At 39.1% G+C, this 16,927-nt stretch overlaps 2 protein-coding genes across 2 annotated transcripts; both read left to right on the plus strand.

Moving 5' to 3' along the window:
* The first annotated feature begins 25 nt into the window (after positions 1-25).
* On the plus strand, positions 26-8,639 carry COX15 (cytochrome c oxidase assembly homolog COX15). Its single transcript, XM_083363748.1, has 9 exons — positions 26-210; positions 2,679-2,866; positions 3,459-3,581; positions 3,805-3,991; positions 5,058-5,225; positions 6,071-6,152; positions 6,444-6,598; positions 7,179-7,292; positions 7,997-8,639. Exons 1-9 carry the CDS (start codon positions 139-141, stop codon positions 8,126-8,128), a joined length of 1,221 nt encoding a protein of 406 aa, XP_083219874.1. The 5' UTR covers positions 26-138; the 3' UTR covers positions 8,129-8,639.
* A 3,549-nt stretch (positions 8,640-12,188) lies between these two features.
* On the plus strand, positions 12,189-16,643 carry LOC310641410 (V-type proton ATPase subunit e 2-like). Its single transcript, XM_083364447.1, has 4 exons — positions 12,189-12,578; positions 13,531-13,578; positions 15,800-15,921; positions 16,209-16,643. The coding sequence occupies exons 1-3, from the start codon at positions 12,475-12,477 to the stop codon at positions 15,891-15,893; spliced, it is 246 nt and encodes an 81-aa protein (XP_083220573.1). The 5' UTR covers positions 12,189-12,474; the 3' UTR covers positions 15,894-15,921; positions 16,209-16,643.
* Positions 16,644-16,927: the final 284 nt, after the last annotated feature.

A 16,927-nucleotide genomic window follows, 5' to 3' on the forward strand; every position in this document is an offset into this window, starting at 1 on the left:
CTATGCTGACTCAGGAATTCTGGGAGTTGAAGTCTATGAGTCATAAAAAAGCCGAGGTTGCCTACCCCTGGATTGTTGCTGTTGTTCGTTGCGAAGTCGTGTCCGACCCCTGGATTAGAGGAAAGCTAACTTGAAGCAATGCTCTTACGGACAGTACTAGGAGGTACTCGATTTTTGCTGGCAGCTCGTGAAGGAAATTCTTCTGGCCAGGTACTTGCACATTAGACTATGACTTCCTGATCTCTAAAGTTAGGGCTTTCACATCTGGGCTGCAAGGACCCGGACAAAAATTACATAATAAAACTATTTTTTTTATTCTCTCTTGCAATTTCATGGTAATACAGAGTCTTACACCCAGATATGGTAGCTCTAGTAAGACTAATAATTTATTAAGGGACTTGGGATCACGTTTCTGTGATAATTAAGGTGATGTATTGGGTAATATATCAACCAAACCAAGGATTGCATGCTGTCACAGTTCATGTACTGCTGTTTCCCAGAAAAAAAGTTTCAATGTACTCGAACACTTCCTTTAAAATGAAATCTGGACTTTCTGCATCATTACGTTTTTAAATGTAAAAAAATTGGAAAGATTTTATTTCAGCAAACCAAAATATAAAAATTTCCTTGTTTATTTAAGGCATTTACTTTCTGCTTTTCAGCACTAAAAACAGCTTATTAGATAGCAAAACCAAGACAAAACCTGATCTTAATTTTTGGTCCAAAAAAGGGAAAAATGAAACTGAAATGGAGTAGAAATCGGGGGGGGGGGGAGCTTAACAGTTCTTAACACATTCTTATTCTTATAATGGATGGCTGTGATAACTTGGTTAACATCAACATCTCCAAAAATAGATGGTTTGTAGGATCCAATCTGGGTCAGTCACCGGGACCAGAGGTTTTGTCTTCCAAGCTTTCGGACTTGTACTAGAGCCCCCATTCTCAGGAAAATTATCTCTAAGCTTTCGGACTTGTGCTGAAGCCCCCATCCTCAGGAAATTATCTTGGCTAGAGAGCAGTTCCCTGAGGATGGGCTCCAGCATGAGTCCGAAAGCTCAGAAGACTAAACCTCTGGTCCTAGTGGCCGACCCAGATTGGATACTGCAACATTATCTTGGAACACATATATTCGCTTTCATTCGTGATAGTTTTGCTGATCTGCCTTACAGTATAATGTAAGGGCTTGGCCAGCCAGCTAAGAGGCAGATAATGAAGAATATAGATAATCTTTGACTTACAACCATCCATTGAGTGACTGTTAAAAATGATAACAGCCCTGCAAAAAGTGTTGTGATTCAGGGTCAGCCTGTGGGTTCGGCAGTTGGGTCGGACGACTCACAGGAGGAGGGGGGTGTTGAAGATCTTGCTGATGATAGCCCTCAGGCAGGCCCCTCCCACTTGGTCACCATGGAGACCCAGCTGTGTGAGCCTGACAGTGTGGATGAAGATGACCCACAGCTGGCCCTGTTCAAGGACGCCCAACGCAGGAGGCAGTCAAGTAGGAGTAAACAGAGGAAGGCTGTGGGGCTTCTCGGAAGGAGGCAGAGAGAGGCCACGCCCTGAACTCTTTATAAAGGGAATGTTTGGGGAGGGCTGGTTTGCTGAAAGCAACCGCTCAGATAGTGTTTCAAAGCTCCTGTATCTTGGTACGTGTCTTGTTTGTTTTTTGTAGTAATAAATTTGGCAGACGTCATTCCAGCCTCTTGCCGTTAATAAAGGGGTTGCCTTTTCTGCAGGGCCGGTAGCAGGCTGGTACAGAACAAAAAGTGAGTTATGATCGGCCCTCACACTTAAGACTGTTGCAGCATCCCTACAATCACATGATCAAAATTTGTATGCTTCTCAACCAATATGTATTTACGTTGCAGCATCCTGGGATCACATGATCACTATTTGCAACCTTTCCAACTGGCTTCCCAGTCAATGGGGGTAGCCAGATTCACTTAATAATCATATGATTCACTTAACTGCAGTGATTCACTTAACAACCAAGGCAAAGAAAGGTTGTAAAATTGGGTGCAATTCACTTAACATTCACCTTGCTTAGCAACAGAAATTCTGGTCCCAGTTGCAGTTGTACTAAGCTTCTTGGTCAAATCAGTTGACATTCTAATGTATCTTTTTCTATTAGAACTCTTGTGAATGTGTTTTTTTCTTGTGCTTTTTAAAAGCACAATATTTTCTCCATTAAGTACACCTTAAGTCAGTGTTTCTCAATCTAGATCTTCAAGCTGCCAAGGTTGAGAAACACTGCCTTAAGTGATATATTGAAAACCACTTTTGTGTATTGGTTAGGCTAGAAACTAGGAGACTGTGAGTTCTACTCCCACCTTGGGCACAAAGTCAGCTGGGTGACCTTGAGCAGGTCATTAATCTCTCAGCCTTAGGGAAGGGGAAATGGCACTTGGGAAAAACCTTGCCAAGGAAACCGCAGGGAGTCTATACAGCCCGTCTTCCAAAATCAGACATAATTGAACAGAAGAAAGAAAATGATATACCAAAAACATTTTTTTACTATAAAGTGCATCTTTCCAATGATTGTGATTCTTTTTTTTTCTTAACAGTTATCTCTTCAGTCTACTTCAGTAGTAAAAATACTTAATATTGTAGTGTACCAAGTACTTATAGAAAGGGTCACTTGAGTAGTTAATGTGTCTTACCACCTTCTTTGTCTTTAGCAATGTTTCAGGTGGTGGCAGCTCCTGCAGAAACGGGCACAACACAGTGCAGTTTCAGAAGCAGCTTCACATTCCAGAGTGGCAGTACCACCTGTACCCAATGCTTTGACAGACCGAACAATAGGACGTTGGCTCATAATCTGCAGTGGTACTGTGGCTGGAGCTGTGGTGCTGGGTGGCATAACTAGGTGAGGAAAGTTATTTTCTCATCCTCAAATACTTTTCCCCCCCCATCTTTTTCTCACGATATATGCATTTCATTCAATGGAACTTTTTACATCCAACAAAATATCTTTTTGCAACTTCCTTATAGCTTTGCTGGATATGCTAAGTGTCTTTTAGTGAATGTTAAAAAAATACATTGCCTTTGAGTACTTGTGTCATTCTTTTTATGTCTTTGATTATTGAGGTAGGAGTTCTGTGTCTTACTGTTTGAGCTGAGCATGTCATTTAAAAGTGCAAACTAAATATATTACATTTTTATATGACTGTTTATATCAATCCCCAAGAGTGTTTAAGATAATCTTGTTTCTTTTTCCCTTGGAAAACCTATGGTGTATGTACATTATTTTTACTGCATATGCATATCCTAAATATTTTTAATCACTAATAGGTTGTGTAAATTCCTCCATCTTCTTTGTATCTATCTATATCTCTGAATCAATTTTTAAATAGCCTTGTTATGTTCTAACTCTGCTTTTCTAGATAGGCACATCTATCATATTTTAACATGAAAGGACCTTCTCCCCGGATAAATAGTTTCTTTGTTCTCTTTCTAAGGTTGACAGAATCTGGGCTTTCAATGGTTGACTGGCACTTAGTGCGGGAGATGAAGCCTCCTCAAACACAGGAGGAATGGGAGACAGAATTCCTAAAGTATCAGCAATTTCCAGAGTTTAAAATGTAAGTATGATTCATATTTAAGTTCCTTCAAACTCAGTTTCAATTAAGAAGAATTCTATTATTGGCATGGTTCTCTTTCTACAACAGACAAGTTGGGTGGGAAAGGGGGACGTTGGCAGCTTTTTTTAAGGGAATTTGAGTTGAAAATTAGAGAGAAATTATTAAACTTTGTTGCTGTTTTTTCTCCCTATTTTTGCAAAAAAAAAAATCCCCAATGTAACAGCCTGAACCGTGACATGACACTGACAGAATTCAAATTCATCTGGTACATGGAGTACTCACATCGTATGTGGGGGCGACTTGTGGGGTTGGCTTATATCCTCCCAGCAGCCTACTTCTGGAGAAAGGGCTACTTGAGCCAGTCCATGAAAGGTCATGTCCTCGCCCTGTGTGGGTTTGTCTGCTTTCAGGTAGGAATAGCTATTGGAATTTAGGAATAAATGATTGTGGTATTTTAAAATAACAGACAGGAAATGAAAAATATTAGTATCTGAACTTTCGAAGGGCTGTTGCTAAGCTATATGTGTGAGTCAAAGGCTGCAGTGACTGGTAGATTTGCAGAAGCTTGAAGTAATTGTGCTAGAGATGATTATGCAATGAATGAAGGAGGGAGAGAGGGAAGAGAAGGGAGGGAGGGAGGGAGGGAGGGAGAGAGAGAGAGAGAGAGAGAGAGCAGGCTATGAAAATTATCCTGTTTATTTAAATTTAATTTTTAAACTTGTCCAGCTCCGTTATGATTCTGGGCAGCTTACAGTAAAAAAACATATCAAGGAAACACAAGGAAGGCTAGCTCAGCAGCAACCCCCCAAAACATTAGGGACTCCACAATCAACTTACCCCAAGCTTGGGAGAACAGCAATGGAACTTCATGTGTGAGTGGAGGATGCTTGCGCTCGTGCGCAAAGCTCCATTCATACAAATGGAGGTTCGTGTGCATGTGCGCTTGTCTATAGCTCATGCGGCCCAATTGGAAATAGGCCATGGCCAATAATGGGCCATGGCCCATTAGTTGGAGACCCCTGATCTAGAGCATGTACACTGCTTAACCTCATCAGATGGTCATACAAATTCAGAGACAAGCAGTCCAACAAGTGACCAGGCTTTGTGACATGAAGGGCTTTATCAGTAGTAACCAGGACCTTGAATTGCACCTGGTGATAATTAGTGCAAATTGTGTTGCAGTGGGGACATGTGCAGACTGATATATTTATTTGTGGTTGTGCCCCTACATTCTAGACCAACTGTACCTTTTTGCTATAAGTTGAAGAATTTTCTTTCCAAACTTAACGCTGAAAAATGAGATGATTTGGAAATTGCATGTAATATGTGTGTGTATGTTTGTGTATGTATATGTATGTATGTATGTATATGCATATATATATATATATATATATATATATATATATATATATATATATATATGCAGAAAAAAGAAATGAACTTTGTTTCCATATAATTATTTTGTTATTTTTGCAGGGTCTTTTGGGCTGGTATATGGTCAAAAGTGGATTAGAGGAAAAGCCAGATTCCCATGATATCCCTCGGGTCAGTCAATATCGTTTAACTGCACATCTGGGATCTGCTCTTGTTCTTTACTGCTACAGCTTATGGACTGGGCTATCCTTGTTGCTACCACAACATAAGGTATATAAAATATGGGACTGGAAAAGGCTTGTATCTTGAATATTGGTTGGGCACCCCATAGTCCTAGACAACATTTGTATTTGGATTTGGATTAAAATTTGGTGGAATATGCAAAAGATATTTAAGAAAAGGATAAAGTTTTGTCCGCAACTGTTTTTACTGGGAATTATTACGGATACTACTGTTGTGGACACTAAGTTGATCTTGAATTTAATTACGGCAGCGAGACTTTTAGTAGGGCAATATTGGAAGAAGGAAGAACTGCCAACTATAGAAGAATGGACTTTAAAAGTTTCCAACCTGGCGGAAATGGCAAAGATTTCAGCGTATTTGAAAGACCAGTCGCAACAGAGATATATTGTGGAGTGGAGAAGATAGATTGATTATATCCAGAATAAATATGGGACTAAAAAGTTTCACCTAGCATTTGAATAAGTATTGATGTGATATTTATATTGCTTGTAGTTAGTTTATAAGAGTTAAAGTGTGATAGATTTAATAGTTTATTGTTGTTTGCATAAGGTAGACTATGATTGTTTGTACTTTTACACCCTGTATTGAGCTCTGGGAAGTCGGGGAGGGGGGAGGAGGAAGGGAGGGAGGGGTTGGGGAGGGGAGGGGGTGGGGAGGGGTTTTGCTTTGTTAAAAAATGTATTGTAAAACTTTTCAATAAAAAAAATTGTATTTGGAATAGGGAAGAAGTATAGCAGATATGTCCTATACAGGCTTAGTCAGGAGGCAGACATGGGGAATATAATCATAAAATATGCTGCTTTTGTAAGATCTTTTTATGTAGAATATATGAAAGAAATCTAGCATATACTATTGTACCTGTGTTTTGGCAGCTACCTAAAATCCAACAACTATTACGCCTAAGAAAATTTGCTTATGGGACTTCAGGACTCATCTTTCTCACTGCCCTCTCAGGTAAATGTCTCTGGCATTGGTGCATTAAATTTGGAGGTGTGGAATAGGGGAAGATAAGAAAAATGCATCTATTGTAAGACCTTGCTTCATCAGGTTCATGATAAGATTTGTGTTTTTCTTTGACACAAAAGTTCTTAAATGCCTTTTCCTGAAGGACAGTATAGAGAGCTAGGAAATGTCATAAGGTACAGGGATAAAAACTTACCATTTTGAAAACTTTAAATCTTATATAGTTAATCTTATTGAAAATCTACCTTCAAGTATGTCAGCGTCTGTTCTCTGAAACTGTAGGAGCATTTGTGGCTGGACTGGATGCTGGTCTTGTATATAATTCCTTTCCTAAGATGGGAGAACGCTGGATACCTGATGACCTCCTTGCTTTTTCCCCAATGGCAAAGAATATATTTGAGAATCCCACAACAGTGCAGTTTGATCACAGAATCCTGGTATGCATCATTGCCTTTATGCTATGAAGTAATCATTTTTTTTAGCTGATTAGTTTTTAAAAAATACACAAAAAAACCTAAGGTTATGGGAATGAATTCTACCAGCTTAGATGGAGCGTTAGCTTTTACATACCTAAGATACTAATTTCAGTTCCTGCCATTCATAATTTAAAAAATTTCTCAAGGTATGAAGCTTTGCTAAAATAGTAAAAATGTTGGCTCAGTTCTGTAGCTTGCATGATCCATTAAAACAAGGTTATTGCAAATTTACTACAATAAGCTTTGGAAACCCGCCCATTAAGAGGACTTGAATACAAAATTATGAAAATAAGGCCACAATAATAGAGCCTAGTGGAGGCTACAGTCTAAATCTCAGGAACTGCTATTGACCTAGTATAAGGTATGCAAGAAGGCAGGGCTTGAAAATTGCTAGGTATGTATTAGTATACCTCATGCTTGTTCTCCTACCCATTTGCCTCCTGATGAAAGCAGGACTGCTCACTTTGTAAAATGGAGCTTTCCAAAGCTTTTATGGGGCTGTTGGAAGTTGTTTTAATAGTTTTTTCCCCCCTCTCTTTAGGGCATTTCCTCAGTTGCAGCCATCACAACTCTCTATCTACTTTCCAGGAAGATCTCCCTCCCACGTAGAACTAGACTGGCATTTGCTTCCTTATTGACTGTAGCATATCTTCAGGTATTGATTTATCATTAATGTATACATTTAAATTCCAGCTAGCAGACAAATAGTATTCTCTGGGCTAAATGATGAACTGTCCTTCTAGATGCCTGTCCACTTATTTAAACTGATTTATTTTGGATGATTGATTCAGGGATTTTAAATATAGTTAATAGCAACCATGACACTATACAGACCAGTTTTTTTCATATAGCTTTGAGCTAGAAGTAGACAGACAGACAGATAGACTTGCCAAATCATAATAGAAGAAATTGCCAGAAAAGGTGAAGCCAAATAAGCATTATTTCATGAAGCGAGGGGTGGATTACTATTGCAGTTGTTCCTTTTTCTTGCACTTGGGTTAAAGAATGTAAGAGAGTGAGTAACAGAAGCCATTTATTTATAATATTTAAATAGCTGCCTATCTTATATCAAACCCTGGATGGCTCCCAACCAACAGTTAAAACAATATCAATAACAAAACAGCATAATACATACATATATACATTAAAAACTGTAAACATTAAAATCTGGCAGAAAGTTAAGCTGTTGCATGCAATCCATCACTAAATCCTCTCATTATAAAGTTGTTTTGTATTGCTGTTTATATAGTATACAAAGGTAAGACCAACAGATACAAAGATCTTCTGAACATTTGTAAAGCATGCTATATATATTAAGGTTATATCTGATTTAGCACTGTTATTTTTGCTCCGCTGCAGGTCACGCTGGGTATCAGCACATTACTTCTGTATGTCCCAACTCCTTTAGCAGCTACTCATCAATCAGGTTCTTTGATGTTGCTCAGTATGGCTGTGTGGCTAATTCATGAACTCAGAGGGATTCCTAAATAGTCTCAGCTCAAGCACTGAAGGTTCAGAATTAATACCTTGACAATATGAACCATGTGATCCTCTGCCTGAGAGCTGAACTGATGAAGAGGACTGTATAGAAAGCTAGCTTGGCTTTATTGATGTGGAGACCACTGTTTCAAAATATTATGAATACAAACCATCATCTGTTTTGCTGCCCTTTTTCATGTTATAAAATTACCGACACTATTATCTGTGGCAAAAATGAAGACTTGTTTTGGCTAATCCTCATGTCCTTCAATAGTTTATTGAAGATATAACCACAAACAATTTCAGTGGTGTCTATCCTTAAATTCTGTATATAAAAGATGACATGATGCGGAATAGGATTATGGAACGAATCCCCTTGAAAATTTGAAAGTGTTTATATTATGTGAAGGTTGGGAAAATGCAGCTTCTAAATTCTATACAAGTATGTGCTTTCATGTTTCTTTTAGTGGAATCTTGTTCATTTTTAAATATTAAAATATGAGTTCTAAGTAAACATGATAAACGTAGCTTTTTTCATCCACTGTTTTTTCATGTCCTTATGCAACCTACTAATATGTTAAAAGAGAAAGCCATGTAATTATATTTTATGACTTGAAATGGCACAAGATTAATCATAAATTCCTTAAAAATAGTAAACAGTGAAACTTGGAATTATATAGGCAGGACAGTGCCGTCCACAGTCAGAAAACAAAAGCAAAGTGATATATTCACCTTCCAATTAATTTGCTTTGACAAGAAGACATCATTCCCCACAATTGTTTGCTTTAATTCTTATGCATACTGGGTGCATGTTTCTTATTTGACTTCCCTCTCTCAAGTCTGGCAATAATAAACATTCAGAAAACATTTCTAATTCCTACAGTGGTCAGAAGCTTAGCCAGGTCATCTTTAAACACTAACAGCTGAGTTTTCATAAGTTATCATATACCTTGATTGCTTGGTCTTGAAATGTGAATTTTTGATTTATGTCTTAATATAATATGTGAACTTGGTCACTACATCCCTATTCAACAAACAATTGCTTGATGTGATATGTAATTTTAGTTGATTTGCCTGCTTCTTAATTGCTGTCCTATGCAAAGCCCACAACAGGTACTGGAAAAATATTTACTTATATCCTGATCTTGTTTTTATAAATAATTTAAGACTGTGAACATACCTAATAGTCCTTCCTCCTCCTATTTTCCCACAACAACCCTGTGAGCTGAGTTGGGCTGAGAGAGAATGATTGATCCAAAGTCATCCTTCAAGTTTTCAAGACGAACAAAAAAAAAACGTGCAGTGACATAAGGCAGAATTACAACTCACAGTTCCCTGGTTTCTAGACCAAAGTGGCTCTCAAGCTTATCTAAAAAAACTCCTCACATATTTTCTTCCAATCTGTGTTCCTTGGATAACACCAAATTCAAAGTCACAGCCTGAGTTCAAACCCCTGTAATTATTAGGTAATTATTAAATTTGACAGGAACACACTAGTTTCTACTGCATCTAGTCTGTTTAATGCAAAGATATCAAATGTTTTGTCTATGCCAAGTTTTATCCTTGTTCTGATCAATCATATTTATTTATTAATTTATTTATTGATTCAATTTGTATACCGCCCTATTCCCGAAGGACTCAGGGCAGTTTACAGGGCAAAATTTAAAAACAATACAGCATAAAATTAAGTTAAAATTAAATTAAATTAAATATGGCCCCAAGAATTAAAATCCCAATTTAAAATCATTAAACCCCCTCAGTCCAGGCCTGATAGCTCAAAGAGCCAGGTTTTTAGGTCCCGGCGAAATGAACGAAGGTCAGGGGCAATCCGGAGTTCCATTGGCAATTGATTCCATAGGGCAGGCGCGCCCACAGAGAACGCCCTCCCCCAGGGGATCGCCAGCCGACAATCCTTGAAGCCATTCAAACTTTTTTATTGTCAAAGAGAAGTGGGGAAAAGTGCTTTAATAAAAAAGTGAAAAAATACAACAGAAGAATGCATAGTATATGTCATAACAATACACGGTTAAAATTTTATATATACTTGTCCAATTAAAATATTCAAATAAGTATATATTTCTAATACATTTATACAACTGTCTTTTTAACCTGTATTCTGTATAAATGAGTTCTGTATTTGATTATACTTTTCTATATAGTCTATAGACAATCCACTTGTAAGTGGGAAGTGCAATCAGGTTTTCAATCCATTGAATAAATGGAGCCATACATTTATTTTTTCAATGCTGTAATATCACTTATAGCTATAGTAAGGACACGTTTATGTTGTCCAGCTATCAAATTCCATGTAATAGGTATATAGTTCAAAGGAATATTATCCTCCGAAAGTTTAGGGTTTTTTTGCCCAATATTTATAAACTACTTTCTCTGAAAACTTCTAATAGCATCTCCAAAAATAAGGTACTTGCAATCAGTCCTTATTAAACATTCGCTGAGATATTCACTAAGCTATATACATTTTGGGTGTATTAACCTCTTTTTAAGATCCAAGGAAATTAATTTTACTTAAGCCTATGAATGGATCTTGTAATTATCAGAATGGGACTAATTCCTTTCAAAATAGGTTCCTTACTTAATATTGCTGATATTTTACTATCAGTCAGCAGTCGCTCAAATACTCTAGAAACTGTTCCTCTTTGAGAAGATGGGCGGCGTACAAATATGAAAAATAAAATATTTCGGCTCATCGATTGGGCACCTCCTATCTCCGGGGACGCTCGCAGTCGGTGTTGGCAGGGGGGCAGAGGTCGACCGCGAGGTCTCTCATTTGTGGAGTTCCTCAGGGGTCGGTCCTCTCGCCTCTCCTGTTCAACATCTATATGAAACCGCTGGGTGAGATCATTCGTGGTTTTGGAGTTGGGTATCATCAGTATGCTGATGATACCCAGCTTTTCTTTTCGACCCCAAACCACCCCAGTGATGCCCTCACCGTGATGTCCCGTTGCCTGGAGGCGGTTCGGGTCTGGATGGGGAGGAACAGACTTCAACTCAACCCCGACAAGACCGAGTGGCTTTGCATACCTTCATCCCGGGTTTATTCGGACATTCCACCTCTCGTTATGGGGGCGAATTATTACCCCCCGTAGATAGGGCTCGCAACTTGGGAGTCCTCCTAGATTCACGGCTCACCCTGGAAGACCATATAGGAGCTGTGACTAGGGGGGCTTTCGCCCAGGTTCGCCTGGTGCGCCAGTTGCGGCCCTATCTAAGCCGGGATGATCTATGCACGGTCACTCACGCGCTCGTGACCTCACGACTAGACTACTGCAACGCTCTCTACATGGGGCTGCCCTTGAGGACCACCCGGAAGCTCCAACTGGCACAGAATGCAGCCGCGAGAGTTGTGTTGGGAGTTTCCCGATACTCCCATGTCACACCTCTGCTCCGTGAGCTGCATTGGCTGCCAGTTGTCTTCCGGGTGAGATTCAAGGTATTAGTTATGGTATTTAAAGCCCTACATGGCAGGGGGCCGGAGTACCTTAGGGAACACCTGCTGCCGGCGTCAACTTCCCTTCGCCCTGTGCGTTCCCACAGAGAGGGACTCCTCAGGGTGGCACCGGTCAGAGAATGTAGACTGGTGGCCCCCAGGGGGAGATCTTTCTCTGTGGGCGCTCCGGAGCTATGGAACCAGTTACCGGTTGAGCTCCGGACAGCGCCGGATCTTCGCTCCTTTCGCCGCAATCTGAAAACATACCTGTTTGAACAAGCCGGCCTGGCCTGAGGGTGGGATTGCTGGGGTTTTTATTATCATTTTATTGGGGGTTTTATTAATGTATTTATTGTTTTTATGGGCATGTATTTAATAACTTTTTAATTTTTGTAACTTTATGTTTTATTCTTGCCCTGTACACCGCCCTGAGTCCTTCGGGAGAAGGGCGGTATAGAAATATTAATAAACTAAACTAAACCTTTGGTCTATTCCAGGGGTAGGCAACCTCGGCTCTTTTATGACTCATGGACTTCAACTCCCAGAATTCCTGAGTCAGCATAGCTGACTCAGGAATTCTGGGAGTTGAAGTCCATGAGTCATAAAAGAGCCGAGGTTGCCTACCCCTGGTCTATTCTATACTGTAAGTGTTCGAGGCTCGTTAGAAGCGATTTGGCAGACGCCAGATGGGCAGTGTTGTATAACCTGCGCGGATCCCAAATTCCCAAAGAAGGATCAATGAAAGACCAGGGGCCAGCCAATCACCGCGACGCCTGCGACGCAAGCCGACGCGACGCAAGCCGGAGAGGTTGTCCAAGGGACCAATGAATACAGGCATCGGGGAGAGGAGGCGGAGCCTTGCTTCTGCAGAAGTGGACAGCTCCTCTCGTCGATCCGAAACGGCCTCGCTATGACGGCGCACGGTTTAGCATTGCCGATGGTCCTCTTCTCCATCTTCTGGGGGCTCGTGGGATTTGCGGGTCCGTGGCTCGTGCCGAAGGGGCCCAACCGCGGGTGAGGCTTCTTTCCCCGTCTATCTCCTCCTCGCCTTCCCATTCGCACAATCTCAATTCACTCTGTCATTCCAAGCTATCGGCGCCTCTGGATGAGTTCAAGACTTTAAAGCTGTTAATCTAGCTCAGCGTTTCCCAACCTTAGGAACTTGAAGATGCGTGGACTTCAACTCCCAGAATTCCCCAGCCAGCTATGCTGGCTGGGGAATTCTGGGAGTTGAAGTCCACGCATCTTCAAGTTCCTAAGGTTGGGAAACGCTGATCTAGCTCAGAGTTTCTCATCCTTTGAGGATTTGTACATTTCAGTTTCCCAAATTCTCCAGCCGGCAAGTCCAGACATTCTCAAGCTGCCAAGGTTGAGAAATACTGGGCTATCCTGCTCTCTCCAGTGCCCTCCAGGTGTGTTGAGACCCCAGAATCCCCAGCCAGGGGTGGGGCAAGAGACATTAAGTGACGCATTCGTTTTTCAAATACTTGTGCCAGCACAGATCAGTGCTCTGTAATAGAACAGGGTATCTCATTTCACCAAAGGGAAACAGGGACAAGTGTTAATGCAGGGGTCTTCAAACTTGGCCCTTTTATGACTTGTGGACTTCAACTCCCAGAATTCCTCAGCCAGCAAAGCTGGCTGGGGAATTCTGGGAGTTGAAGTCCACAAGTCATAAAAGGGCCAAGTTTGAAGACCCCTGTGTTAATGCATGCTCCTTTATTTTGCTAGGTGTTTTTTTTTAAAAAAAATCTGTAAATAGATAATCACATAACTGCCAAAAGGCTTAGGTAGATCATCTGGTAGGATTCTGTTGGCAGGAAATTATTTACATGAGGCACATTAAAAAATAATAATTTATAGTACAATTACTTTATGCGTATAGAAGGCTAGGATATAATTCTTGTGACTGTTCTCCTGACATTTTCTTATATATTTCTCTAACTTTTCCCTTTTTTTTCTTTAGAGTAATTATTACCATGCTGGTGACAACTGCTGTTTGTTGCTATCTTTTGTAAGTAAATCATGCGTGATGGGAACAAGATAGCTGGGGCTGTTTCTAAAAAAGACATATGCTTTTGTAACTGGGGATGATATACTATAGTAATATGATCCCAATTCCTTCTTTCTGAATACTGGGAAAATAAACGGTAATTTGAGCTAGAAGAGGCTAATTCTTATCATGCTGGTAGGATGATGTTACTTTGCAGTGCCACTGGAACAGTGTGAATGCATGATGTGGTTAAGTAGATTTGTTAAAAGACTAGCAACTGTATGTGAACAACATGTCAAGCTTGGTTAGTTTGTATTATAGGTTGTTTGTTAGCACTTAATGTGTTGTAACCCTAAACTCCTTGAGTAGTTTATGCCTCAGTATATTGTGTGTGTTTAAAAAATTGGTAAATGGAAGTCTAATGTAGGAATCTAACCAGCATGTAAGCATATTGTTTTAACATAACATTTAAGGCTTTTGTTCCATCAAATATATACATGCTCATATCCCAATCATATACCTTTGTAGTATCCTAATCTGGTATGTACGGTTATGCAGAAAGCACAAGAAGCAATAACCAAAACATTAAAAGCAAGAAAAGAAACTCTGTGTAAATTTACCAGCATTATTATATTACTCCCTACTTTTCTCTCCTTGCTGCAAACTACATTTTCTTCTAGCACCTCCACATGCATTCCTCTCTGTCCTTTAGCTTTTCTTCTTTTTAGTATTTCATCAACTCCATCCAATCATAATTTTCTTGGTTTTTCCATTTTTAACCCTTTTGCTTTTCTTCATATGTTTTATAAATCAGTCCTTATTCATTATCTGCATGACCAAACCAAACCACCTCATTTCTTTCATACTGATCACTCATTTTGTATTCAATTTCCATTCATTACTCATTCATTACTTAAATCTTACTTTATCCCACACTTCTTAAATATCCTGTTCAACTTACTTTTTATGTTTGTCTTGACACATCAATTTGTACTTCCATATAATGGAGTAAGCAGTAGCAGAGTCTTATACAAACTTATTTTGCTTCTGTTGGCAAACATCCATCCTACCAATTGACCATGGGTTGCCTATTACATTTCTCAGCAATTGCATGTTATGATATTTCTTCCTTTATTTTCCCAACTTCAGTAACCATTTTCCAAGCTATGTTACTATTTATAAGTAATCCTTGACTTACAATAGTTCATTTAGTAGCCATTTGAAGTTACAACAGCACGGAAAAAGAACGATGTATGACCATTTTTCACACTTACAACCATTGCAGCATCCCCATGGTCATGTGATCTAAATTCAGACAATTTGGCAACTGACTCATATTACGAGTTGCAGTGTCCCGGGACCTTGTGGTCATATTTTGCGACCTTCTGACAAATCAATAGAGAAGCTAGATTCACTTAACAACTGGGTTACTAACTTAAGAACTGCAATGATTCACTTAACAACCGTGGCAAGAAAAGTTATAAAATGGGGCAAAACTCACTTATGTTTTGCAAATGTTCTTTCTGTTGTCTTTGTCAGGCACAAGTATCTTGCTCTTGTGACATCATTTAGCCTCTCAGGCAACAAGCTGTCAATATATTCATATAAAATACATGCACATTTATGTCTAGAACCAATGCTCTTCTGTTTTCAGATGCATTCCTCGGGCATTTTTTCTCTTAAGTATTTCAAACAAACATGGGGCATTGCATGTCCTTGCCTTATTCCTTACTCAGTTTTATTAAGTACTTTTCATTCCTTTATTCACCTTATTATATATAATAAAATGGATAAAGGAATGAAAAGTACTCAAGATCATTCCACCAAGCATCTTTCCCACATTTCTCATAAGCATAACTCAGCTCTATGGTTATGGTATTTTGTAATATAATTCCTTTCATCCTCATCCAAATCGCTTCTATATCTTCTTTCCTTAGGTCCTCTTCCCATTAATTCTATTGGGAGATTATTCTATTTTCTAATACTTTTTTTCATACAAAACATTTGTACTGTACTTTCATTTTATGTTATTTTGCTTTCACTATTTCACTTCATGTCTGTTTTTTCCTAATTTCCTCTTGATACTTCCTAATAATTTGACTTACATTCAGATTCACCCTTGTGTTCTTTACTAATTCTTATCTTTCATCATAAACAATTATACAGATCATGCTTTTATTTATTTATTTTTTGCTCTTAATTGTGACTGTCATACAGCAATTTTATCTTTTTTCCCTTGCAGTTGGCTTTTAGCAATTCTTTCTCAAGCCAATCCTCTCTTTGGCCCTCAGCTGAAGAATGATACCATCTGGTACGTGCTCTTTCAGTGGGAATGACCTGGGCTGTTACAGACCAATTTAATAGGTATGTATCAACCTATTCATACTCATAAAAGCATAGAAGTGACTAGCCTCTTGTAACCAACTAACAATTGGAAAGAAAAAAGGATTGACTTCATTATTATTTGCAAGAGTTCCTGAGTTTGACTCTACTTGTCCTATGCCTGCGCTGGTATGACCAAAATTTATGAATCCATAAAACAGGCTATTATTCTGTTTGTCTCTGTAAGGCAGGGAAGGGAAGCAATTTATAGTTCTAAGACAGGTTCTCTCTTTTGGGAAAGTTCATGGATGGTAATCTTTCTCTTTCAGGCTTCACTCATGTCCTTTCCAGTTGAAAGTGTGGTGGATCTTTTACAGCCCATTTCCACTGTAGTGACCATCCCCTGCCTTCCAATTTTAACTGATACTTTGCCATATTATCACCTTAATGTTTTTATTAAGGACCTTCCCTTGGTAACTGCAGTAAAGTAAGTAGTACAGTACAGTAAATGGTTATACCCTTGAGATTGAATCACTGTTGATAAGAGCTTCACAACATCCTTCTGAATAAGAGAAAGCATTTTTCTTCATTTCAAATGACATAGATGATCTATAGATTTCTCCACATCTTGATCTTTGCATACAAAGGTTCTCGTCAGAATGTATTTGCAAGATGTTTCTAGTTGTCCATGTTAAGTACCAGTTGTAAATATAAATATGGTATAAACTTGTATTGTGAAAATAAAAGTACTGTTTGTGACCTTCTGTTGGTGGGGTCCTATTTGTCAGGCTTGGGAGAGTTTAATCTATAATGAAACTGCTGATATCACTTGTATCATTTTAAAGAACAGCTTTACCAAAATCAAATTTTGGGAGATTTTGTTGCCAAGTATGATTTCAGTCTACCTACCCAGATGACTGAGAGCCAGTTTAGTCTGGTTAAGGCACTAGGGTAGAAGCCAGGACTCTATGAATTTAGTCTTGCCTTAGACATGAAATCTGACTGGGTGACTTTGGGTGACTCACTCTCTCCCCCTTGAAATCACTTT

Source organism: Vipera ursinii (genome assembly GCF_947247035.1).
Source record: "Vipera ursinii genome assembly, chromosome: 5".
Classification (NCBI taxonomy): Eukaryota; Metazoa; Chordata; class Lepidosauria; order Squamata; family Viperidae; genus Vipera; species Vipera ursinii.

Bases quoted from the DNA above. Each gene is read 5' to 3' on its own strand.
- COX15 (XM_083363748.1), top strand. From the start codon at position 139: ATGCTCTTACGGACAGTACTAGGAGGTACTCGATTTTTGCTGGCAGCT. The intron at 3,582-3,804 runs GTAAGTATGATT...CCAATGTAACAG, and splicing joins CAATTTCCAGAGTTTAAAAT to CCTGAACCGTGACATGACAC. The intron at 7,293-7,996 runs GTATTGATTTAT...GCTCCGCTGCAG, and splicing joins TGACTGTAGCATATCTTCAG to GTCACGCTGGGTATCAGCAC.
- LOC310641410 (XM_083364447.1), top strand. From the start codon at position 12,475: ATGACGGCGCACGGTTTAGCATTGCCGATGGTCCTCTTCTCCATCTTC. The intron at 12,579-13,530 runs GTGAGGCTTCTT...TTTTTTCTTTAG, and splicing joins CCGAAGGGGCCCAACCGCGG to AGTAATTATTACCATGCTGG. The intron at 13,579-15,799 runs GTAAGTAAATCA...TTTCCCTTGCAG, and splicing joins GCTGTTTGTTGCTATCTTTT to TTGGCTTTTAGCAATTCTTT.